This window comes from Triticum urartu, chromosome 1A, assembly GCF_056163025.1.
Source record: "Triticum urartu cultivar PI428250 chromosome 1A, HENAU_Tu73, whole genome shotgun sequence".
NCBI lineage: Eukaryota > Viridiplantae > Streptophyta > Magnoliopsida > Poales > Poaceae > Triticum > Triticum urartu.
The window spans coordinates 498,629,913-498,654,974 of NC_141873.1; the positions used below are offsets into that span (position 1 = coordinate 498,629,913).

At 47.2% G+C, this 25,062-nt stretch overlaps 2 protein-coding genes and 1 pseudogene across 2 annotated transcripts; all 3 read right to left on the reverse strand.

Moving 5' to 3' along the window:
• Window positions 1–1,476: 1,476 nt before the first annotated feature.
• On the reverse strand, window positions 1,477–2,838 carry LOC125522234 (putative sarcosine oxidase pseudogene; annotated as a pseudogene).
• A 2,909-nt stretch (window positions 2,839–5,747) lies between these two features.
• On the reverse strand, window positions 5,748–12,004 carry LOC125522224 (histone-lysine N-methyltransferase, H3 lysine-9 specific SUVH1). The gene is made up of 3 exons (XM_048687312.2): window positions 11,743–12,004; window positions 6,639–8,739; window positions 5,748–6,113 (listed from the first exon to the last, which is right to left on the reverse strand). Exon 2 carries the CDS (start codon window positions 8,717–8,719, stop codon window positions 6,695–6,697), a length of 2,025 nt encoding a protein of 674 aa, XP_048543269.2. The 5' UTR covers window positions 8,720–8,739; window positions 11,743–12,004; the 3' UTR covers window positions 5,748–6,113; window positions 6,639–6,694.
• A 4,947-nt stretch (window positions 12,005–16,951) lies between these two features.
• Window positions 16,952–20,912, reverse strand: LOC125522245 (proteasome subunit alpha type-3). The gene is made up of 11 exons (XM_048687329.2): window positions 20,745–20,912; window positions 20,139–20,292; window positions 20,016–20,055; window positions 19,839–19,922; window positions 19,592–19,665; window positions 19,431–19,517; window positions 19,254–19,338; window positions 18,974–19,020; window positions 17,810–17,875; window positions 17,420–17,510; window positions 16,952–17,300 (listed from the first exon to the last, which is right to left on the reverse strand). Exons 2-11 carry the CDS (start codon window positions 20,240–20,242, stop codon window positions 17,229–17,231), a joined length of 750 nt encoding a protein of 249 aa, XP_048543286.2. The 5' UTR covers window positions 20,243–20,292; window positions 20,745–20,912; the 3' UTR covers window positions 16,952–17,228.
• Between the last annotated feature and the right edge of the window lie 4,150 nt (window positions 20,913–25,062).

Sequence of the window (25,062 nt, forward strand, 5' to 3'; positions counted from 1 at the left end):
TGAACAGTGGACCTCTCCACCTGGTTGTGTCAGGTCAGCTCAGAGGGACACCTGGGAGCAACATCCGGGCCAAACCGACAGCTACATCCCCTCCGTGTAGACCCGATGCGTCCGTTTTCCCCCTCCAGGTGCCGGCGGCGGCGCCGTCCGTTAGGGGGGCCACGCCCCGGAGATGCGTGCCGCCTCTTCGAACATGCCACAACACCACCCGGTTGTGTTAGGTCATCTCATAGAAACACTTGAGAGCAACGTCCCCTCCGTATAGACCCGATGCGGTTGTTTCCGCCCTCCAAATGCTGGCGGCGGCGCCGTCCGTGAGGGGGCACACCGCAGACGTGAGGGGGTCACACTCCGGAGACGGGTGTCGGGCGTTTGCAACCGCCACTCAACTTCTATCGCATAGCTGTTTTTGATTTTAATAAAATTTAAGGACCTATATTCAAAAGAACATGACAGCATATTATTAATGTGCTTGAAAAAATACAAACTATATATATATATTCATAATCTATGGAAAAAATTACAAACTACATATATATTCATATAATACATAAAAAAGCATGAACACATATTTTTTTAAAAGCATAAAAACATATGCAAAAAAACGTATGTAAAAAAGCATTAAAACATATGCAAAAAAGTATGTAAAAAATAGCTATGCCGACGGCTTTGCCGTCGGCATAGATACGGCAGAGTTCTGGTGGGCGCCGTGCCGCGGATCGGTGACGTGGCAGATATGTCGACGGCTGCCGTCGGCATACCTACGCCGCGGATCGGTGACGTGGCATGCGGAGATATGCCGACGGCCGCCCGTCCAGACCGTCGGCATAGGTTTGACGGCATTAGCCACTAGTCACGGGCGGGGTCGCCGGGCCCACAGTTATACCGACGGTCGATTTATGCCGACGGCTGCTGTCGGCATGTCTGTGGCTAGGTCGACGGTCGTTCTGTGCCGACGGCGGCCGTCGGCATAGGTCCACGTAACCCGACGGCCAGTTTAAGCCGACGGCCAGGACTGGGCTGTCGGCATATCTCGAACTAGGCCAACGGCAGCCGTAGGCATAGCTTTGGCCGTTGGTGTATGCCCGTTTTCCGGTAGTGTTGTAAGTCAATTTTGTTCGTAATCCTCCGCTCGTGTAGCATTCTTGTTCTTAAATTATACACACTACTTTTTTTGTGGGTGTCAAGAGTACTTTAAACTTACTAATAATAACTATACTATACCTCACACATTGCTGTAAAATTGAATATATAGTTTCTAAATATTATGTAGAATACTAATGCAGTCATTATGATTTTAACTTTGTGAGAATTATTTGCATAACCAATAAAGATCTTAACCAGAAAAGTTCCGCAAGTCACACTAAAATGCAATGAACTTTTTTGGGGTCAAAATGCTAATGGATGAAGCTAGAAAATGTAACGACCATAATAATTTCGATGAAGTTGAAGCACACATTTTGAGATAATTAGAAGTATGAGATCACTCGGAATGTAATCTTATTTAGGTATAACTGAGATTTATGAAAGCCTCACATAATTGAATTAGCAAACTGATTTAATCATCCTTGCTGTTACCCATGGGATTGCCCTTAAACCGGTTGATTTTAAAGTGCCGGAGCTCAACCCCGGCCTCTGCCGCGGTCCTGGCCTCGCCGTCGATGGCCAGCTCGGCGAGGATCATCCCCACCGCCGGCCCCATCTTGAACCCATGCCCAGAGAACCCGGCCCCGAGCACCACGTCCTGGCCGAACTCCCCGCCGAGGAAGTCGATCACGAAGTCTTTGTCCGGAGTCATGGAGTACATGCATGACTGCCGAACGACCGGCCCGCCGTCGGTCACCACGTGTCCCGGCATGAACTCCTCGATCCACCGCGCGACCCGATCGGCGGCGTCGCCACCACCGGAGACCCAGTCCCGGCTGTTGGGGTCGCACGGCGGCCCGCGGTCGTAGTTGATTTTGATGAGGCCCGGGAGCTCCAGCGACGGCGTGCTGTACACGTGGGGGTCCCCGTAGCTGGAGAACGTCGGGAACCCGGCCGCCGCAGTGAGCTCGTGCTCGTGGCCTGGCCTGATCTTCCAGTACAGGGTGAGCATGTGCAGCGGCTGGATGGGCAGCTCCAGGCCGGCGACGGACCCGACCAGCTTGCTCGTCCATGCGCCGACGGTGACGATGCATTTGGCGCCGTGGAACTCCTCGCCGTCGCTCGTCGTCACCCGGACACCGGCCCCTCCCTCCTCCTTGACGATGCCGACGACCTCCTTGTTGTCCCTGACTACGGCGCCCTTCTTGACGGCCAGAGCCTGGAACATGGCGACGGCCTTGGTGGCGTCCAGCACGCCGCCGCCGAGCTCGCTCACGGCCGTCACCCACCCGTCGGGGACGCGGAACACGCCGCCGCCCCACCTCCCGGCCAGATCCACCTCCGCGCCGCCCCCGTTCCCGACGGCGGCGAGGAGCGCGGCGTTGCTGCGCGGGCCCATGGCGAGGTGCGGCGACGGGGTGAGCACGCGGTAGCCGGCGTCGGCCTGGGCGTCGCCCCAGAGGCGGCGGGCGAGGCGGACCATGGGCGGGTAGCGCGCCTTCGGGTAGGCGTCGCGGATGGTGCGGGAGTGGCCGTGCGAGGAGCCGAGGTCGTGGAGCAGGTCGAAGCGCTCGAGGAGGAGGGTCCGGGCGCCGCGGGACGCCGCCGCGTGCGCCGCGCAGCTGCCCATGATGCCCGCGCCCACCACGATCACGTCGAAATCGGCCCGGCCGAGGTCACCGGCGGCGTCTGCGGCGGCCATGATGCCAACGCGCTCTCGGTTTGGTCTGGCCGGTTGCTCTCCGGTGCACAGCCAAGTGAGCAGGTCAGATGTGTGCTCTAGTTCAAGAGTGGCAAGCGGTATATATAGATGTAGGCCATCTCATGACTTGTGTGGCCTCGTGCGCAGATCATTCTGTAGCGGATGAGTGCCCTGATTGATTATTTTTTATCAAAGCCGCCGCTCCTTAAACATGTGCCCTTGACAGATTCATCGTCGCAAGAGAGGGTAAAGAGCCCGAGGACGTATCTGCTTGTTGTAACACTATGGAACTTTCAAAGCTCAAGACTGGAGAAATCGGCACAACTTCTTTCACTTTACCTTTGAACAATCGTCTGCTTCACCCGCAACAACAACAACAACAACCGTCTGCTTGTTATAAAAAAGGCCGGTCGATTATTTCGCCATCAAATGCAACTCATTGCATTCTTGTGGTAAACTAATACTTGCTTTTATCCATAATAATTGTACTAAGTCAGCAACAAATCGAAGGGAGTAAATATTTTTTTAGGGTCCCGATAACTGCCACACGTGTGGTGTATCGGGTAGTTGTGCCACACTCCTCGTGTGACATGGACAGCAACCAGCCCACACACCTACGTGTGGGCAAAACAACTAATGCCCACACACATCTTTTTTTCCCTCCTGAACCCTCTCACACGCGTGCGTGTGGCCGAAGTTGATAACGCCCACACGCCCGTATGTCAGGCCTCGTACCCTTCTGGTCCCGCACGCGACGCGTGACGCCCACCGCGCGCTCGCAGTTGTCATGGTCCAGACCCTCGTCCATGTTCGTTTATCTGCAGTTGCCAAGTCGCTGAACTACGGTTGCCATGTCGGACAACTGCAGTTGCCATGGTTGCTCAACTGCAATTGCCATGTATAGTCTGATCTAATGTAGTTGCCATGATTTCATAACTTTAGGAATTGCCACATACTAACACTAGGCAGTTGAGAGAGTTGTCATGTGCTCACAAGCATGCTAGGGCAGTTGCCATGTAAAAAGGAAGAGTTGCCATCTGCTTACGTGCACGTTAGGGCAGTTGCCATGTACGTGCACGTTGGGGCAGTTGCCATGTACCATGCAAAAACACATGGCAACTCGGTAAAAAACAGTTGCCATCTGCTTACGTGCACACTAGGCAGTTGTCGTGTACCCTGCAAAAACATATGGCAACTCGGGTAAAAAAAGAAAGTTGCCACCTGCTTATAAAGCACACTAGAGGCAGTTGTCATGTGCGCTGCAAAAACACATGGCAACTAGCAGCTTACGTGTGGGAGAGGAGACGGGCGTGTGAGCGAGATGGCAAATGCCCACACACCAGCCCTTGTGCGTGACTGAAAACTGGTGTGTGGGTGAACTGCTAAACGCCCACACACCGGCCCCTCCGTGTGGTAAAACGGATGTGTGGGCGAACTATGTCACACACCACACACACGCCTTGTCCTACGTGGCACAGAAAATCAGCCAGATTATGTCAAGATTCGTGCATATAGTACTGGACGGTGATGGATGCGTGTGGTCAAGATGGTCAACGTCCACACATGTGGGTGTTAACATTTCCGTTTTAAAGAACATTTTTCGCATACATAGTACTTACCCATGTAATAGTTGACTATCTACCAAGCGGGCAAGCATGGTAAAAGCAATATCAAACAGACAAAGTATAGTTGGCTAGCTGTACAACCTAACCACCAAGTTCAGTTTGCTATAATTGACTCTGATCATCTGATGCACGTTTTCCTACTTATTTTCATGAATATCAAGCGAATGTGTGCACTACTCGACCGATTAAGATAAAAATCTTGATACTCGTACTTTTAAAGGTTATGTGCATCCCTAGTCAGCGCAAATGTCAGGAGAAATAAAAGTATTTTCTAAAAATGTGGCAGTTGTGTGCATCCTAACAATGCAGAGACTGAGTGTGCAATCACTTTGCTTATATGTTTTTAATGTGACGTTATGAATTAATAAAAGTGACCTTTACTAAAAAAAGTGTATTCTTTTCCCCATTCTTGATCATACTTTGCGTGTGCATTTGACGGTGGAAAGAAATGACAAGCCTTCTAAAATAAGAAGATTATTGTTTTGAGGTTCTTCGAAAGTATAAACACCTAGGACTGTTCCCTTTCTCCACACGGGGCAACATAATAAGGTGACTAGGGTTTTGGTCCGCCCGCCTCCGATGGCCCTTGGTTCTTGGAGGTGCGGAGGAACCCGGTCCCTTGTCGGTGGGAGGGATCACATTCTTGTTTTAGGTAGTTTTAGCATCTTTTGGGGGGCTGCGAGGCGACGATGACTTTCCATAGTAGAAATAGTGTCTTTCAGATATCATCCCGTCCCAGCGGTGTGTCTAGCGCCGATGGAGGGAATGTGAATATGTGTCTCTGACGGATCTCTCCTAGGATTTGGTCGACTTTGGTCTTCGATGGATCTGTTTGGATCCAATCTGTGTTTCGTCTCCAGTGGATCCCTCCCAGGATTCGATCAATGTTGGTCTTCTGTGGATCTGCTTGGATCCAGTCCGCGTTTCGCCTCCGATGGATTCATCTGGATTCGGCCGGCATAACATTTTATTAGAAGGTTACATCAAAGGAGGTAAGACCTTTGTCCACTGGTGACTGACGATCATATAAAGTAGAGACAGGTTTGTAGGACGCAGCCAATTGCACTAAAGTGTGGCCACGTGCTCCCAATTAGCACACGGTGCGGCGGCGCAGCCTGGTTATGTTGTTAATACCTCCCCTGGTAGTAAGTGGTAACTGGTAAGTACTCTTTCCATACGCTTAGGTCATTGCTTACGGAACGCTCAATGGACCGCTTACCTATTTGGCGTTCCATCCAGGCTTCCATATGTTTTAGCTGGCTCCCTAGCGAGGATGGAGACGCGGAAAATATAGAATTTGGGACGGTGAACGGAACAGGACACAGGTAAAAATCTGAGCCGAACGCGAGACGAGGCTAAGCCACATGTTTTTACAGCACCGGGTCTTGACAAGTCGCAGCTAACAGCCAGGGGTCCAGTTAAGAACTGACGCTAGCCTACACAGGAACGGATGGCAAGGAGAAGGGAAGACAGATTAGCAGCAGGACATGCATCGACACACGCATCCACCAAGTATCCGAACAAATGGTGGGCACAAAGCCACCATCCGGCAGAACAGAGGCCAAGTGCGGCATTGACACGACATGGGCATTCTACAGCTCGAAGATAGCTTAAAGTCTTCGCGGTTCCGAACGACCGATTATTAATCATCTTCCCAGGAGCCAATCTAACATTGGTAGAATCGGTAGCAGCACAAACATCTGCAAGGTGAGCAGACAGGTAGTGAGTAGAGCAAATGCTCAAAAGATGGTATATGTTCCTATCCAAACAAATAAGATGGTATATAGACCCACAAGTAAAGCTAAAAGGTGATAAACATACTAACATCTAGCTTTAAATACTTTAGAGACGCAGAAAGCGAAGCCTTTCTTCTGCTGTATCACGTATAAACACAGATGCAGCTTAGCTATGGGTAAATAGCATGTGATGTGCAGCATTTCAAGACTACCAAGAGCTGCGCTTGCCTATCATCATCATACATATGCGGTGCCAAGTAACTACAGCAGTTTGTTCGAACAAGAATATTAGTGCTAGAGGAAGATAAAATGCCAAATTCGATGATACAAACGTGCAAATTGCTACAGTACTATGCTAGTAGATCACATGACTAGTCACTCCAGAAATATAGCGATTCAGCATCAGGTGCAATAGATGCATACTTGAGTAATACAGTAAATGGATGAACACACCGGCAATACATAAACCCAATCTGGCAGAGAAGATACCTAGCATATTGGCCTGCATGTTGATCCACCACAATATACATGAGCCCTAATGTGAATCAAAATAACCCGCGACAGGTTAATGATCCACACAGGCAGGTCTTGCTCCGACTGGTCCCGGCTCCAACCACACCGTAGTCATAAGTTAACTCCGTCATGGGAGGGATGTGATTAAGTGCAAAGAACATTATACGTGGGTGCTTGTCATCTCCATGGTCGTATTGCACTGGTTGCCAGAAGGCATTTGGGGAGCAACTGTGGTTCATGAAACGCGAGACATTTCCAATCTGTTTTGCACTTATCTTGATGGGCAGCGGCTGAAATTCATCAGGTGATACATATGTGCTTTCCTTGCCTATCAATTCAGGCCCAGAGTTCCATTTTAGCGTCTTCTCACCAGGACACATGGTCTGAAAAATGTAATCATCTTCACTATCATCCAAATTAACTTGAAGCTCATCAATAACATCCCCAGCATACTCGCAAATAAATGCACCAGCACGAATAGGATCCCAACAGCGAAGACCCCAGCCTCGATTTGTGGTCCTGAAGACCTCAAAGTGGTACCTGATCCCCTTTTGGCACACTCTGTTCCGACAATTCAGGCTGCAATGGCAAGCTTCACCACATTCATATATTACTGGCTTGCGGCACACCAACACTCCTGCTGAGCTGTACGGTAGATCACCTCCATTATGTTGCCCACAAGCACAGTTTGCATCACCGGGTAGGCAAACACTCTGGCAACCGCAACCCTGCAAGGCTTTCATGGAGCTGAGGGGTCTCGGGTATTTGACATCAGTAGTATAGGTAAAATGCCCAGGTCCTTTCTCATGGTCTATCTCATTGACGACACAAACTGGGAACGTTTCAGCCCCAGATGATAGGTCATGTTGTATAACCCTGCCTCTTGTTGATGCATTTTGTATCCATCGCTGCGTCCTCTTCCATATCGCAGCTCCATCACGCTGTCCAGGTTCACGCTGCAGCCTGTACTTGAAGCAGTTGATGCCAAACTTTGTTCTCTCCTTCCAGGACTCTTGGATTTTATAGAGGCCATCGTATATGTAGATTTTGCCAGTTATCGTAGCTGGATCTCTGAATCCCCGCACGACCCTTATCTCATTCTTCCTGTGCAAACTCCTCTCGAGAGCAAGGTTGCCCCTCTCAAGCTTCTGGTCATGCCTCTCCTCGGTATTCCTACTGTTACCCCCTGAACCACTGTACACCAGCGTGTCTGTGTCATCATCATCATTCTCATAACCACCTGCCGCGACAATACATATTGCTACAGAATCCTCGCCATTTCCAAAGTTAGCACTCATGTAATCAATGCCACTCATGCTAGGCGCGTGCAACCCGATGATGCATAGCTCCATCCTGAAATAGAAAATATCGCCTATTTCAACACCAGGAACAGTCCCTACCCTCTTTCCCACATTGGCCCTGATATCACTGGCCAGCATGATAGCGCCAGCTTTCAGGTCTGCACGTCTGCTAGCATCTAGCGTTTCATCCATCTGAAGATGTCTACGCCTGAGTGCCTCAAAGGTCATATGAACTGCTTCCACAGCCTCCCTGGGAGTACTATCTGAAGTGGTCAGAAAAGCAAGCAGCTTGCCAGAAACATGATTCCTGTAGATAGGCTTAGGGCGCTTGACCTTAACTCCATTTGAGCCCTCAGCAGCCAAACCAGCTGACCTCTTAGCCTGACGTTCAGATGCCGAAGTCTGACTAACCGAATAAGGTTCGCCGTCATCATTACGTGGTGTAACCCCAGATGATCTCGTCTTGTATGCTGAGACAGGGGTAACATCAATGGGCACATTAGCACTTGTGCCTGCAGGCGAAAAAGCATTCGCAGTAGCACTGAAGGTGGCGAGTGATCCAACGGCAGGAAGGCTCCCAGCACCAAATCCTGTAGGAAACTGGCCAACCGGAGTCACAACGACCAACGGTGGGGTGCTTGACTGGTTAATGTTGACTCCCATGGGTGCAGGGAACATTGGAGCTAAAGATCTTAATGGCTTGGCATCCAGAAGCTCCTGATTAGGGCCAGGCATGAAATTCCTAGCCCTGTCCATGTTAAATCAACCAAGAATTCCTGCACAAGGAAGGAAAAACCTTAGTGGACTATACAGTTACAAAATCACAAAGGAGTAAGCAGCGCTTGGTGAATCCTGAAGCATGGTTGCATCCTTGAAAAAAGTACTGCATGTGACTCTACAACCAGCATGAAAGTAAAACACCAAGCTAAAATCTCACCTGCTTTTGTTACTCCTTTGATCTTTTCCAAACCAAAACAGAAACCACCTATAGTGAACTACAAGAATTGATGGGTGCCCTTTGAGAACTATTCCCTCCGTTCCTAAATATTTGTCTTTCTAGAGATTTCAAATGGTCACCACATACGGATGTATATAGACATATTTTAGAGTGTAGATTCACTCATTTTGTTCCGTATGTAGTCACCATTTAAAACCTCTAGAAAGACAAATATTTAGGAACGGAGGGAGTACATTGGATCATTGCAGTTATCAACTAGATGAAGCATTTCCTTCTGAGTACTAAACAAGACGTAGCATTGAACCATTGGTACAAGGGTAAAACAGTAGTATATATCAGTAGCATTGATAATGGAAGAATTGCTAGGACACCAAGAAACACTAAAAAATATATATGTAAACTTACTATAATAACAAGTATCAAGGGTAGAGTAGCCACCAAATGCAAGAGCCATATGAGATGTAATAAGTTGGCTTATATTAGTTTTATGAATTCAATATCAACACACAAGCACAACTCAAGCCATGCAGATTAATATTGCCATCCAAACTAAATCAGTGACACTATACTCTTTCCATCGATTGCCGGTCACAGAGGGAGGGGGCCCAGCAGGACTAGAGTCACAACAAAATGGAAATTGAACATATGTAAGCTGGCGCTGTAGGAAACTGGCCAACCGAAGTCACAACGACCAACCGTGGGGTGCTTGACTAGTTCATTTGGTGGATTAGCAGCCGCCACATTTGTAATTGAACATAAGTAAGCTGGCGCATTTGTATTTGAACCTCTTATGATCCTACTTCATCAATGAAATACAGCCCTAGGGCTGTCTTTTCGTCAAAACAAAGTCTCATTTGTGTTTGAAATGGGAGGTCGTCTGTTCGATTCATCAATTCAGCATTTCCTTGTTTCTTGCAGCTATTGGAGGAATGCATGATATGAAAATGAGAAAGAAAGCATGGGTTGATGGGCTTGGGGCACAAAACCTTTACCGCTAGGACAATATAGCTGTTATGCTCACATTTAAAGTGTTTCTCTTATTTAAAGTATATGTCTGACCCAAGTTATATCTTTTCTCTGCCACCGCCACTGTGGATTGCTCTTACAAGAGTGAGGACGAGCAAGGGAAGAACTTGGAAGATAGGAATACTTGATAATTGAAGGACCAGGATTGGGGCCTGCCATCAGTACTAGATTAGCACGAACGGTATGGAAGTTCAGGTGAATATCAGCCAAGAAGTGGAGATGCATCATGAAAAAGAAAAGAAGTGGAGGCACATAGTCCGATGCCCTCTTGCGTCACGCATCTGGCAGCTGCTAGCAATCCACCCTGTGTCTCCCCCTTCAAACGAATATGGGAAACGTGCACTCCACTGGGTCTGCCTGCCACGCTCACTCTTTTCGTCCTTCCTAGTTATACTGTGGTAAATCTTGGATGCCAGGAATGCTAACGTGTTTCGGCAGCTCTCACTATCTGCCGTGGATGTATCAAGGAACATAGTCGATGACCTCACTCAGTGGTAAAAAAGGCTAAAAGCAGCTGATGAAAAAGCCCTTGCCGGTTTGTGGCGGGACTATCTATCCTCTCGCTAGCACTCTGCACACGAGCTTCTTTGAAATATATTCAGGTGGGGATTCACTCCCTCCTGGTGAAAATATCAAAGAAAAAAAATAAAACAGATTTAGAGCCGAATTTGGCAAATTAGAACATAAAGCATTTGCCTGGCTGATCCTCAATGATAGAATTTACACCAGGGATATGCTAAAACGTAGGCATTAGCATGTGTCTGGTGATGATCATTTATGATATGCCCTTTCAGAGCTAAAGAGGATTGGCAGCACCTATTCTTCCAGTGCAGTTTCAGCACAATGGTATGGACCTGCCTCCCTGTTGCTTGAGCCCTAGGGAGCTTAGCCATTTCAATCCTGTGGGCTTGTTGACATTTAGCTGGTCCTTGCTTCAAGGAGAATGTAATTTGGCTCCCTCGCACATTTGGAAGCAGCGCAATGGCCACATTTCGAAAGGTTCCAGGACGGCTTTTAGAGCTTGGAGGTCTGGCTTTGTTGCAGATGCTACCTTTCTTAAGTATAAGGTGAAGAAACAACTAGTTACCCCTCTGTCATTATGGATTGGCACTTGGCAGACTGTTGAAAACAGTTTTTCCTTTTTCCTAGCTGATGTAAATAGTTGGTTGTATTATTTATTTGTTGCACAACGAAAATGGGTGTACAGGTAGCATTGGGAAAGTACATTTCAAGAACCAAATTTTCATTGAAATTAGTCCACCTATGTACAGCAAATGAGATGAGTCCATCTATAGCAAAGGTTTTTTTATCTTGGTACAAATAAGTAGCGCAAAAACTTTCACTTTCTACCTATAATAAGTAGGAACAGAGCCCGGAGTTCCAATCCATGAACTTGTGTCAACACTCAACACTCATGGCCAACATTCATTTTTTTTTTCAGAAGTTCCTATCTATTCGCCCACTCACTCCCCCTCTGTATATGAATCCTAAGTTCCGTGGTTATCGGAGCCCTAGAATTTGACATGGTCTTTACATGCCCTGGCGGTCAATATGAATGCCCGTCCTTAGCCATCGGAATGGAGAGGGGAGAAAGCAGTATCCGGCCCGACGGGGAAGCCCCGATCACGCGTCCTCTCGGGACGGACGGGGAGAAGATAAGAAAACGTGTTCCGGTTCGCCGCGAGGCCGCGCGGAGTCCACCCTCAATCGAGAAATGGGCGCGGCTCGGCGGGGCCGTGCGGGCATGCATGCGTCGGGACTCGGGAGGGAGAGGAGCCGAGGATGGAGACGCTACCTGAGCCTCTCGGGACGAAGGGAGAGGAACGGAGAGTGGCCGCCGCCGCCGCCGACAGCGAGCGAGCGATCTCTCTGACGGCGGTTTGGTCGAAACGAAGAGAAGGAGAGGGCGCCGCCCACTGTGTGGGTGTGGGACGGGTGCGCGGCGACTGGTTTATTAATCGGGGCCGGGGCTCCTCTCTGGTCGGAGGTCGCGGGGGTGGCCGCATCCCGCGCGTCGGCCGCGGATCGGACGGCCGTGGTGCCCGCGTGCGCGTGGCGGCATGGGCCCGGCGCCACCACCTGGCGCCGCGAGAAAGAGACCGGAGTAGCGCGGAGTCCGAGGAAGGGAAGTGGGTGGTGGCGGGGGTGGGGGTGGGTGGGTCTCGGCGTTTTCTCGGGCTTGTTTTGTTGCACGGCGAGATGAGGTGGCACTTACTACCGAGGAAAAGGGGAGATGGCAAGCCGACGAGGCAGCGCGCTCACCCGAGCAAACATAGTAAACCAAAACATGCTAGACTCACGGGGGAGCTTGATGTATACAGTACCAATCGACCTTTCTGTACACAATGCAAGCGGAATCTATCGACAACGAAAAAACACAGGGATTGCTTGATGAACATATAAGGAAATAACGAAAAAAACACAGAGATTGCTTGATGAACATAAGCAAATATTTCTTTCTTCCAACCTGCCCCTCAATGTAGTAGGCTACTTAAATGGCATCAAGCAAAAACTTAAGCTCCAATTTGTGTGTTAAGCAATGAGCAATAAATTATGTGCTCAATAAGGAGAAACTTACCCCGCAAAAAAATGTTCTATATAATTCAAATGTCGTATCAACGTCCATTTTTATCGCCATGCTCCCATATGTTTGGATTTATTTTGCACAAATAAGAGCACAAACCATAGACTTCGTCAAATATATAAACTACCATATTTGATACACTTTAGTTGAAAAATTAGAAGTTGCTACTGACGGTGTCCTACACTAGGGGGTACCAACCTAGGCGACCCATAGTCCATGGGCCGAGCTTACAGCCCGCCAACCTCCATAAGGAAGGACTCCAGAAGCTTTGAATCATGGTGTGATCAAGACGAAAGCCGTCAAAGACTTGGCGTATACTTCAAGGACAACTCTAGTAGTCAACGTGTTTATTCCTAGTCGGCAACCGACCATATGTAACCTAGATACCGTCGGTGCCTATATAAGCTGAGGGGTTTAGTTTGTAGAGACACGATTACAAGCCTTAGGGTTTAGAACACAATATACGATCTCGAGGTAGACCATCTTGTACTCGATACTCAAGCACATCAATATAATCAGAGTAGGACGTAGGGTTTTACCTCTTCGAGAGGGAACCTGGGTAAACATCGTCTCCCTTATCTCCTGTTACCCATTGTTCCTAGATCCACAGTTCGAGACCCCCTATCCGAGATCATCCGGTTTTAGTACCGACATTGGTGGCCCATGCAGGTCCCGCTGTGTGGTCAAAAAGGATCAATGTCTCGTCTTCAGATCAACAACAATATTGGTTGTGGTGACATCTTCGTCCCCAGTCCTGCTTTTTACATTCGGCAGCGTCGTTCTCCATGCCAACTCGACCGGCCATTTGGACCATGTCGAGAGCTTCGTCCCGAACCAAGTCATTACGTTTGGGAGTTTGGAATATACCGCTGACTCCCGTGGCGATCACGCTCGGCTCGAGAACCCTTCAGGCACCGTGGCCTTAACCCAGAGCCGACCTCTGACCCAAGCCTCGGGCCAGATCTCGCACCAGACTCAACTCCAAGTGCGGATCCGATCATCGTCACATCGGGCCCAACCTGAAGTGTCGATCCGACTACTATCTCATCGGGTCTCGACCTCGAGCCAAGTCCGCCCTTGGAACCGGTGTTAAGCTCGGATCCGATCTCTTCGCCAGCAGACCAGGAATTAACCATGGCTGGCCAAAGCTCCGAGGTTGCGTCAAGCGGTCCACTGAGCATACTGCAAGTTAGCCCGAGCTACAGTCAAGTGATGAACCCAGCAGATCTCTCGCACTTAAACGAGATGCTAGACCAAATTCGGAATCTCATAATTTCGTCCTCAGTCTACGACCAAATCGGATGTAAAGCCGATGATAGGGAAATTTACGTCTCACCCACCACCCACCCAGTCGCTACGGTCGAAGATTTAACCGACGCACTGAACTACGCCTCCGATGAGGCAACCGACATGGATGAGGATGTCGTTGGCACATCAGGAGCAAACTCACCAATGGCCATATCCCATACCGGCAACTGGCCCGCAACCTCTACCTATGATGTTTATATGGTAGACACCCCCAAGAAGGATGGGAAAAAGCAAAAAGACTCTCCCAAGCGCCGACGTAGGTGATCCAGGGGCGTTGGTAGGGGCAAGCAGAGCCAAAAAAAATACAGATGCCACGGATAATGCCCCCCCCCCCCCCGAATGACGTTGAGGATCAGGGTGACGGTGATAATGCCACACCTGACCAACTTAACGGGCATACAAGGATGTCCGATGATGAGAACCCCGAAGATCCCGAGGATGAGGAGGAAAGTAACTATCTCCCCGAATCCGAGGAGGAGGTCAGTCTCAGACCCCGCCAGATTTCATCGTCCCTAAGGACCCATTCGAGCAAGAAAGGTTTCGACGGCGATTCATTGCAGCCGCTCGAAGCTTGAAAAAGAAACATCAACAACTTCAAGTTGATCAAAACACGCTCAATGATAAGTGGGTAGAGAGGTCCTCGAAGTCGAACAAAACTTTGATTCACGGAGTGAGGAACAAGTTAAATCCTACCCATGACGGTGTTTACTTCCAGCATTCGATGACGAAGTCGCCGAAAACGTGCCATTCAAGCACGAACGAGTTGATCAACCAGGCCGTCCTCCTCGGGGACGGGACATGCCAACAGGGGAAAATAGAAATCCCCTCACAATACCTCGCCATGAAGGCCAGGACCCAGTCCAATACCCTGAGTCGTACGATTTGCAAAGGAGATTAACGGCAAACCCTGCCCCAGCTTTAGATCCACATATGGATCAAGAGGACATGCGCCCTGCTGGGCAGGTCGGCTATGAGGCCTGGTTGGACATGCATGGGAAGGCTCGAGAGCAGACACATGCTCGGATGCCAATGGATATCTAGCACGAAGCGGCTCGTTTTCGAGGGCCTGCTCACGCAATATGTTTCACGGACGAGGTCATGGAGTACCAGTTCCCTTAAGGGTTTAAACCCGTTAATATCGAACAGTGCGATGGAACTACTGACCCGGCTGTGTGGGTTGAAGACTTCTCCACATCCATATGGCTCAAGGAGATGATGTGCGTGCCATCAAGTACCTACCGCTGAAACTTAAAGGACTGGCAAGGTATTGTCTCAATAGCTTGCCCGAAAACTCTATCGGGAGCTCGTAGCAGCTCGAGGACGCCTTTAGGACGAACTTCCGAGGTACCTATGTTCGCCCCCCAGATGCCGATGACCTAAGCCACATCATTCAGTAGCCTCGCGAGTCCGCTAGGAAATTCTGTAATTGGTTCTTAACTAAAAAGAATCAAATAGTAGATTGTCCTGACGCAGAAGCGATCGCTGCTTTCAGGCATAGCATCCGAGACGAGTGGCTTGCACGACAGTTTGAACAAGATAAGACGAGAACCATGGCAGCCCTTACCTCTTTGATGACCCGATACCACACGAGCGACGATAGCTGGCTGGCTCGTAGCACTCAGAGCAATGAGGTCGGCACCTCGGAAGTACGCGACAGAAACAGAAGGCCTAGGCACAACAAGAACAACAAGCGTCGGCACAAAACCAGTGGCAGTGATGTTGATGACGCAGCTGTCAACGCTAGATTTAGCAATCCAAGGACTAGCCAGAAAAAGAAGCCCTTTAAAGCGAACAGGGATGGTCTTACCACACTTGATAAAATCCTCAACAAGACTTGCCAGGTTCATGGCACTTCGAACAAACCTGCCAATCACACTAACCGGAACTGATGGGTTATCAAGCAGGCCAGAAAGATTGCAGTCGAAGGCCTGGGCAAGAGTCTGTCTCGCAGCGAGGACACTCCCGGTCCCTGAGCTCCTACGACTAAACCTGAGAATGGTTATTAAAAAACTGGGTGAAACGGTTTGGTTCTTACTTTGGGTTTGATTGGTTCAGGTTTTATTAGGCCGAATCTTTTTTAGTTTGGTTTTGGTTTGGGCATGTGAAGAAACCAATTTGGATATAGTTGGTTATGGGCTTAAACAATTTGGTTATTAACGGCTATAAACTATGGGTCCAAACCGGTTTCTGGGCATTGGTTATGTGCAATAAGTAAGGATGCATCGATAACGAGTATCTTTGATCCGCGTACATGCTGCGATACACTATGTAATTCTGTATTATGAGGAAACACCACATGCAAATCGAATGTATTTGCTTGTGCTTTTGCTAAGCAATTGGTTTTAATACACTTGCCAGTAAGCTTTTCAGTTGTGGGCATTGTCTTTTTGACTCTTATTGTGTGTTGACTGTATCTCAACGATAACTTTATTCCCAAACTGTTGTAGATACACTTATGCCTTTATATGTCATTTGCTTCTTAACATGTCGATTTGTGCAATCATATATACATTGAAGCAAACACATAGTTATGTATTGGGTTTAAACTCACGGTTATGTATTGAGTTTAAATTAGTTTAGGTGGAAAAAATAGAGGGTTTAGTTTTGGTTGGGCTGAAAATGGCATTAAACGGGTATAGTTCAAGTATGATTCTGAGAGATACATGTACGAGTATGGTTCAAGCATGAAACCATTTTCAGATTTACCTACGACACCCATGGAAGCGCATTGTATGACCCGCGCCCCTCCATGGACGGCTTGGCGCTGCCCATGCCAGTGTCACCGCTGCGGTGGCTCCGCTGCTCCGACTTCATTTAAACCTCCACGCCACCCTCATCGCCGCCTGTTCTTTGAGACGAACAATGAGAGATGTGCAGGAGCTTCGCCACCTTCCACAGGGACGGGGGGCTGGGACGCAGCCGCGGCGGCGAATTCAGCATCAAAGGGAGGGCGAGGGGATACTCGGCCGCCTCCAGGCGGAGTAAATTTTTTTGCTCCTCTAACTGGTTTAGGAGATCAGCTAGGTGCCAGTTAGAGGAGTAAAACAGGCGGAGTAAAAAAATTTACTCCTCTAACTGGTTTAGGAGATCAGCTAGGTGCCGGTTAAAGGAGTAAAACTGAAATCTTCAATGGATTAAGATCTGTGACAAACATGTTCGGATTTCAATGGATTAAGATTCAGTGTGTGACCAACAGCAAGCAGAACACGATTCGCTACAGCCCCCCAAAACACGAGAACCTGCTTGCTACCTCAACTGGGATGGAATCATGGAACCGTAAGCAACAACGCCTGAAGGTAGTTTTTTGCACTGAAAACGAACCGCTCCAGTCCGGTATCTGTTACGCGAGCACGTGAAAGTAAATGGGGAGCAGAGCTCATGGTCTCTTCTTAGTCGGCGTCCATCTCTTCCAACGCTGCCCGCGCTGCTGCCTTGGCCTGCTCCAGAAGATCATTTGGAACCTACACGAGGTATGAAAAGTTAGCAAGGAATTCAACAAAGGGCAACTCTGTGGCCTATGTACGGTAGCTGTGGAGTTCCAAGGGAGGGGGTATTTTTTTTATGAGTGGCCGTTTATCACCTTCTCATGCTGACGGTTAGATTCATCGCACACCCAGCTCAGTTCCAGCTCAAAAGATTTGTCTTTCGCTTCATCGTGTACACCATAAATTCTACATGTACAGGAAAAAAAGTCAGCCTAGTAATTATTTCGGGTATGGCAATTTGTACTAGAGTATTGCAGCCACAAATACTCCTTGTGGGAGTAAAACCATGATATGGAGGATCAGCAATGTTGTTCCTTCTGAGAGAAAATCAATATTTGTTGTGACTAGTAATTACTGGCCATCTTCATGCTTGAGCAAGTAAATGTACATGACTAACAAGCTTTCAGGCCATTCATGACAGAAATCTAGGTGGTATATCCTAAAGATGAAACTTGCAGTAGGATGGCAAAAGATTTAGGACATACATCTTGGCAACCTCAACAATGCCTTCCCTGCAGGTTAGCTCAGAAAGCTTCAATTTCTCTATCTCCCTGTATGACAAGATTAAGATAGATCAATTAGAATGGAGAACCACTGTTTGTGGCCAATAAAAATACATAGTAAACATCATCATAAGTATTTTGTGCAGATGCATTTGACAGCCGCTGCGAACAGTAAAAAGGGACATTCTACAAAATTTTGAATCGCACAAGTTCTTTGTAATATAAAGCTCTCAATGTCATAATGTATCTGAAAACATACACATCAATGGCTACAAAGCTGCAAGGGGAAAGTAAATACAGATCAAGTTTTAGTTAATTAACAACTCTTCCACTGAAAACTAAATCAACGGAAAGACCAATAAAAGGACAAAGAGATAAACGGTCAATGTATTTAGACTATGTAAATGATGTGCATCTATGATCTAAAGTACGTTAACATCAATGGTCAGTTTGGTATTGTGGGCCTTAACTGCGGAAGCTAGACAATTCAAAGAATTACACATACCAGTTCTGGTACAATATTTCTGTTATGGCTGTAAAGAAGTGGTTATTTATCAAAATGCTAAACTGAGGGTCTGTTTGGTTAGTTGCAGTGCTTTTTTTTTCCTAAATTTTGTGCGAGAAGTGTGACAAGTCACAATTTATTGCTCAGCAAACTTTTCATCACAGGTGTGCCAAGATTTCACAATAGATGTATCTGACGTGTAGGGTGCACTGATGCAGTTTTAAGAAAATGTGGCGCATCAAAATTTGTCAAAGAAATAAATACGAGCTTAACCCAAACCTGCCTAACTCGTATGTAGCAAACTGTGGTAAGCAATAAAACACCACCTAAGCTGTGTTCTGCTAGTGGCAAACCTAACATAAGCAATAAGTATTTCGCCCGTTGAATATGGAACGGCTAAACTACTACCTGCATAAACGCTAAATGTGGATGATCATTTGATGAGCAGCTTTAAGAATATCAACAGCATGTTTACTTCCTTATTCCTAAAGATCTACTTTGAAAAATTAAAATGGTATTTATAAAAACGATTCATGAATGTGCCATGCTTTAGCCGTGCTAGTGGTTTGCAACAAAACAGAAAATGGCCACTACAGGAATCATACAACAGAAAAAAATTAGTGAAAACTTGATTGGCTTACGTTTTTGCAGCCTGTCTTCCTTTACCCAGAGCAGCACCAAAATATTTCTGTCAAAATTCAACCATTAAGTCATAAATTCCAAATGCGTCTACTGCTACTAAAAGCAGCACTGCACATCTTAATCCATGTACATAAAGTTGTCTGTTTACTATGAAATTAAACTTGCCCGGTCACTGACAGGAAATATAAATATGTGTTATCTAGCCAACTTATACCTTGCTCGGTCCTAATAAATAATGGCAAAATAGAAGAACTACCATGTCTTAGATTGAGAACTCACATATGAGAGCCCTGAAGGTTCGATCATGTAGAGCTGTGGCCCATCCCTATCATAACCTCCAAGAATAACTCCACAGCCAAAAGGCCTGAGACAGGAGTATAAAGTGTATCAAACTATCACGTAACATGTTGGAGGCAACCACCTTCTTGAACAAGAAGAACATCTTAACTGCCTTACCTGAGCCACCAGTAGAGTGTACACAGATGAACGTAGCTAGCTACACGATCAGCTAATTCCTTCACAGGCATGGGTTCTCCGTATACCCTGGTGGATTACAGCTTTAGGTTACAGTTCTACAAACATTTGGTATGAAAATCAAAAGTCTCACTAATTCTCACTTTTCATAATTGGCAGCTTCTGACTTTGCTCTGGAGACCACCTGCCTACCGTCTGCTGCTAACCCAGCCACAGCCTGAAAAAGAGAACAGGAATTAACTTCATTACCAAATGCAATCCGTTACAGTAAGAAGAAAGGCAATTATAAAGAGACATGAAAGGGAACACTGCAGAATATATATCCTAAATAATTGGTGCATTCGCAGAGAGAGACCAGCCTGTACGTAACAAAAAAGGAAGAGAGATTACCAAGCCAGAGTTCCGGTGAACAGAGTGAAGTCTCCGATTCGACCCGGCAAGTATCATCTTCGATGTTATCAGCTTCTCCACACCCTATAGACCAATATATTAAAAGGTTATCACACAAAAGAAGCACAGAGTACCACCCCATCCGGGTAAAAGGAAATACAGCAAATAACCACTTACGAGGACAACTCCATCTTTGCACTTGATCCCAACAATCGTCCTACACAGAATCATCCAAAGTTTCATCATGAAGTTGCACAGACAGAGAAGGTCAGGAAAACAGGGGAGGGAGCTAGGTCACACCCGCTGTTGTCGACGGCCTTGCCAGCATACTCGACCTGGAAGACACGGCCGTCCGGGGAGAAAGTGGTGACGGACAGATCATACCCGGTTCCTATGCTACTCATGGTTAAGACTTAAGTCGCTTCAATCACCGAACCGTTTATACAGTTCTCTCCTGAAAAAAAGAGATCACGACAATCATGTTAAGAATAAGCAGGACAAGCATCACTGCATCGGGGAACAAGCATATGCAGGAATCGTTCAGATTTCAGACAGATGTACTACGCGAGGCATTTTGGCGGAGTTGTAAGATGCCTAGTGATTAGTGAACCTTGTATTGCAAACCAATCCGAGGTCTGTTGCACATTTGCTAATGAAGCTACCTGCCTACAGCTTTAAGAAAAAACGCTGCCTGCCTATGTGAAAACCTGGAATTCCCCTGGTACCAGGATGCGGTCTACACTGCAACGCTACAGATACGGCTAGTTGCCGCTGGTGGCTCCAGGAGCGGACCTAACATAGGAGGGGGACGAACAAGGTTTCGGCCGAATTTCAACCGCGCAGCGAGCGATTCTACGACAGACTGTAGCGGTGAGCGCGATGGGGCGGGGGGACGGGGGCGCTTACCGATCCCGGCGAGCGGAAGAGGCCGCGTCGACGGCGGCGCGGGCGGGGGGATCGTCGGCTCCGGCTTGTGCCGCAAGAAGGTGGGGAGTGTGGGTTTGAGAGAGCCGCCGGGACGGACGGGCACGAGCTGTGTTTGCGGGGCGGAGGCGTGCGCGTCGGACTCGAACCAGGGAGGCAGCCGGCTGACTGCGTCGGACCAGCAAGTCGGGTTAGACTACGAGGGCTGGGCTGGGCTGGGCTGGGCAGGGGCCCATTCCGCGATGCGTCAGCTTCGTCTTAACGTGGGCTGCACAAATGTTTTGAATCAAGGCGAAACGTGAAGGTTTTGAATCAGTTCAAATCATTCATGAGAAAGGAGAGTCAAATGTTGAAGCACACAAACCTGGCAAGAGCTTCTGCTACTTTAGGTTTTGCGAGGCAATAGACCAGACCTTATTGTAATTTCTTCCAACATTTTTTGAATGAATAATAAAGTGCTTCGACCGCTCAAAAAAAAAATCTAGGGTGCACAATATTTTCTATATTTTTTTATGCGGGGGACCTCTTTGTAATGTACGGGCATATGTCCTTGCCTAGTCTTTTTTTTTGGAAAAAAACGTTCAACCATTCATCAACTATCATGGGAGTATATAACCTTCAACTATCATTGGAGTACATAACCTTGTACAATGTGAGTGCTTAGTGAAAGAAACCATTTTTTAAGCATATGTACTCCCTCCGTCCCATAATATAAAAGCGTTGACACTACATCAGTGTAAAAAATGTTATTATATTATGGGACGGAGGGAGTACTTATTTGTAGAGGGTATATACGCAATTAGACATCTCTCCTCCTATAAAGATAAGCACCAGTGCTTAAGCAAAACTTTGTTTATTGTACTAAGCATTCCATAAGCACTTTGCGTCGTACAAGGCCTTATTTGTTCTCGGGTATAGTAAAATATTCTCAATGTGCTTTTTTGTCAAGAAAATATGTGTACAATTCTTTTGATTATATGAGACAAAAATAAGAAATGATAGGAGGATTTTAATGAAAATATGGGGCGCAAGAAATCAGAAAGTTTTTCAAGATGTTGATGCTGACGTTTCATCGACTATCCATAATATTTGCTTTGACCTAACTCTATGGTCGCATAGGCTTAAATCTCCCTTGCGTCTGTCTTTGGTGTGATTCCGTGTAATCTGTGAAATATATCCGTGTGAGGAGCCTTTCCCCTCATTGGTGAATATTAAAAAAAACAGGAGGATTCTACATGGAAAGAATAGAAAGATAATTTACGAGGAAAAGAAGAGATGAATTGTGCACATTGGTATTGAACACCAATTTAGAGAAGGCATGCGGCGAAACTTAGTAGAGTGTTTCATTTTGGTAAAATGCCACTGTTTCAAATCTTGTCATGCCTACTAAGGACCACGGAGCCATGCCTCACGAGGGCATGCATAAGTGTGAATCAATATCTCCCCTAGTGAAGATCCCGAATGCTAATGTTGTTTTAGTTGAAGAATTAATTGATCCGAAGAGTTGGGGTTGGACAGAGATAGTGTCATTGAGAACTTAGTCACACCGGATGTTGATGCCATCTGCAAGATACCAACTAATATTGCAATGGAAGATTCATGTGCATGGAATGCCGAGAAATTATATAACTTTACAGTTCGGTCTGCCTATAAGCTCCTGGTTGCTAATCAATTACACGATGATCAACCAAGCAGCTTAGGCACTGGCATGGGCAAGGTGTGGAAGGAGTTATGGCATTTACAGGTCCCCAAAGTGAGAAACTTCTGGTGGAGGGTGATTTACAAGTTTGTACCGTCTCAGGCCGTTCTTTGACATATTGAGAGGATTCCCTTTCATGAAGCATGCGGAGAAGATGAGACCATTGTACACGCTTTTTCGAAATGCACTTTCGATCGGTTGTTTTGGGAAGAGCTAAAGGGAGCTTACACCAGTCAAAGTCCTAGATTTGCACACAAACAGTTGGGCAGTTTTTTCTTGAAACAGAGGCAAAATATTTGCCTCATCTATTAATTAAGAAGAGAATAGAGTTTGTATTACAAGGCCACGAGGCCCGCCGACAATAAGCATGAAAATACTTCCTGGGTACAATGGCTCCCAATTTTTTTTGCACCCGCCGAGACCCAAAACTTGGTCTCGTCTTTGATGGCCTTGAGCAAGATGGTCAGTGGCTTGCTCTTTTGACGGAGCATGTGTGCATTTATCTTGTTCCAAATGGTCCAACTAATGAGCATTGTGAGTGATGCCATTGCTTTACGTTTGGGGTATTGTTGCCAGAAAGGTTGACGCACCAATCTTTGATGGAGCTCTCTAGGTGCCAAGAGGAGGTGTCAATGTTTTCCAAGTGCGGCCACTCATTAGCGAGGTTCGAAAGACGGAGGGTGAGACGACAATTGAAGAAGAGGTGTATTCCAGACTCTTGTTCTCTCTTACAAAGAGGGCAAAGACCGCAATTTGGCCACCCACACTTGGCCAAGTGGTCGACGGTCCAAATTCTATCTTGGATGGCCAACCAAGCAAAGAATTTGACTTTGGGCGGAGCCCACACCTTCCAAACCATGTGATCCATAGGAGAGTACAAGGTGCCCATAAATTGTGCCGAGTAAGCAGTTGCCGCCGAGTATAGACCACGCTCTGTGAGTTTCCAAATGTCATCTTCGCCATGCTCATTGAGATGGAAATCCCGGATGAGAGACGAAAGGGCAATGAATTGCTAGAGGTGAACCATGGAGAAGTTGACGGTGATCTTGATCTTGGAGACCCAAGCACCCGCATGAAGAGGATGTTTGGCTCGCATCCATGCCATCTCACGCCTAGCCTGGACGCTGCCTGAAATATGCCTGGTACTTGTTTTGTTTGTGTCCTGAGAGAAAGAGTGCATGCCTGGTCTGGCTGGTGGAGAGTTGTGATTAGCCTGGTCAAGTGGAATAAAAAAAAGAGAGGAAAACATGCATGACCCAGGCAGTGGGATTAGCCTGGTCCCAAGCGTCCAATTCTTTCGCCTGGACCACGCCGCAGCATGCCTGGCTCCCACTTAAGGTTTTTTAATTGCTATATGACGCACAGCAGGGCAGCAGCATGCCAGGGACAAACCAAACACCCGGATGCCAGGCTAGCCTGGACAGGCACAAAAAGTTCACCTCACCAGGCCGACACCAGGCATGGAAATTTTCTAGGCAAGGAGCCCAGGGAGCGAACCAAACTAGCCTGAAGTGCCTCCCTCACCTCGATGCTTTTCTTTGCGTATGCTTCATAGATAAGGGGGGCGGCACCATTGCCCACATTGATGGTGGTGGAGGGAGCTCGCTGGAACGATTTGTGGAGTTTGACTTGATCGACCATAAGTCTGTGCAAAAGGGTACAAGTTGGGTGTTATTCTATGTGGTTGTTGGGTTGTGTGGAGTGAAGAAATGCTAGAAGACACGATGAAAGAAATGTATGAGTGCAATATAGTCTGTTAAATGGGCAATTGGTATTGCAAACATGGGAAGTGAGAAGAAAGCAAAAATGCCCAAAACAACATAAAGATGGCAGACACCTGACCAGAATGTGCTCAAACTAAATGTTGATGCACAAACCCTTAAAAAAATGTTGATGCACAATGTTTCAGAGCAAGCAAGACATGGGGGTACGGGGCTGGCAGTTCGCAACCATGCTGGAATGCCAGTGAGAGCACATAGAGATGGCATGAGTTCATACCCAACGCACGTAAAATGAATTTTTTCTGAACATACGTAAAATGAAAACTTATGCAACAGAGATGGTCCCCAACTGGCTATTGAGTGCTGACCTAGGATTTGATCATATTATGCTCAAGAGCGATACTCGAGCTATTGTTAACTTATGCAACTCTACAATTTCGCACGAGTTCACTAGCTTTCAGTTACTTTATTATGTTACTAATAGAGAGGCCAACGTGGTTGCTCACTTTTTTTGCGGGAACGTGGTTGCTCACGTTGGGCCCATCAAGCTAGTGACTTTTTTTGCATGATAATACATGTCTCATTCATATCATAAAGAACAAAGTACAAGTGACCTAAGGACCGACATGACAAAACTGAAAAGATAGTAGAGCATCTCTGAGCCCGTCACCTGCCTCCGGCACCACCATAGCAGCCACTGAAGAAAAGAATGACGGATCACTGATAACCCACAAGTATAGGGGATCGCAACAGTTTTCGAGGGTAGAGTATTCAACCCAAATTTATTGACTCGACGCAAGGGGAGCCAAAGAATATTCTCAATTATTAGCAGCTGAGTTGTCAATTCAACCACACCTGGAAACTTAATATCTGTAGCAAA

Coding starts and splice junctions, on each gene's coding strand:
- LOC125522245 (XM_048687329.2), bottom strand. CDS start 20,242: ATGAGTAGCATAGGAACCGGGTATGATCTGTCCGTCACCACTTTCTCC. Junction 20,056..20,138: donor AAGGCCGTCGACAACAGCGG/GTGTGACCTAGC, acceptor GATTCTGTGTAG/GACGATTGTTGGGATCAAGT. Junction 17,876..18,973: donor GGAAGACAGGCTGCAAAAAC/GTAAGCCAATCA, acceptor CTTGTCATACAG/GGAGATAGAGAAATTGAAGC.
- LOC125522224 (XM_048687312.2), bottom strand. CDS start 8,719: ATGGACAGGGCTAGGAATTTCATGCCTGGCCCTAATCAGGAGCTTCTG.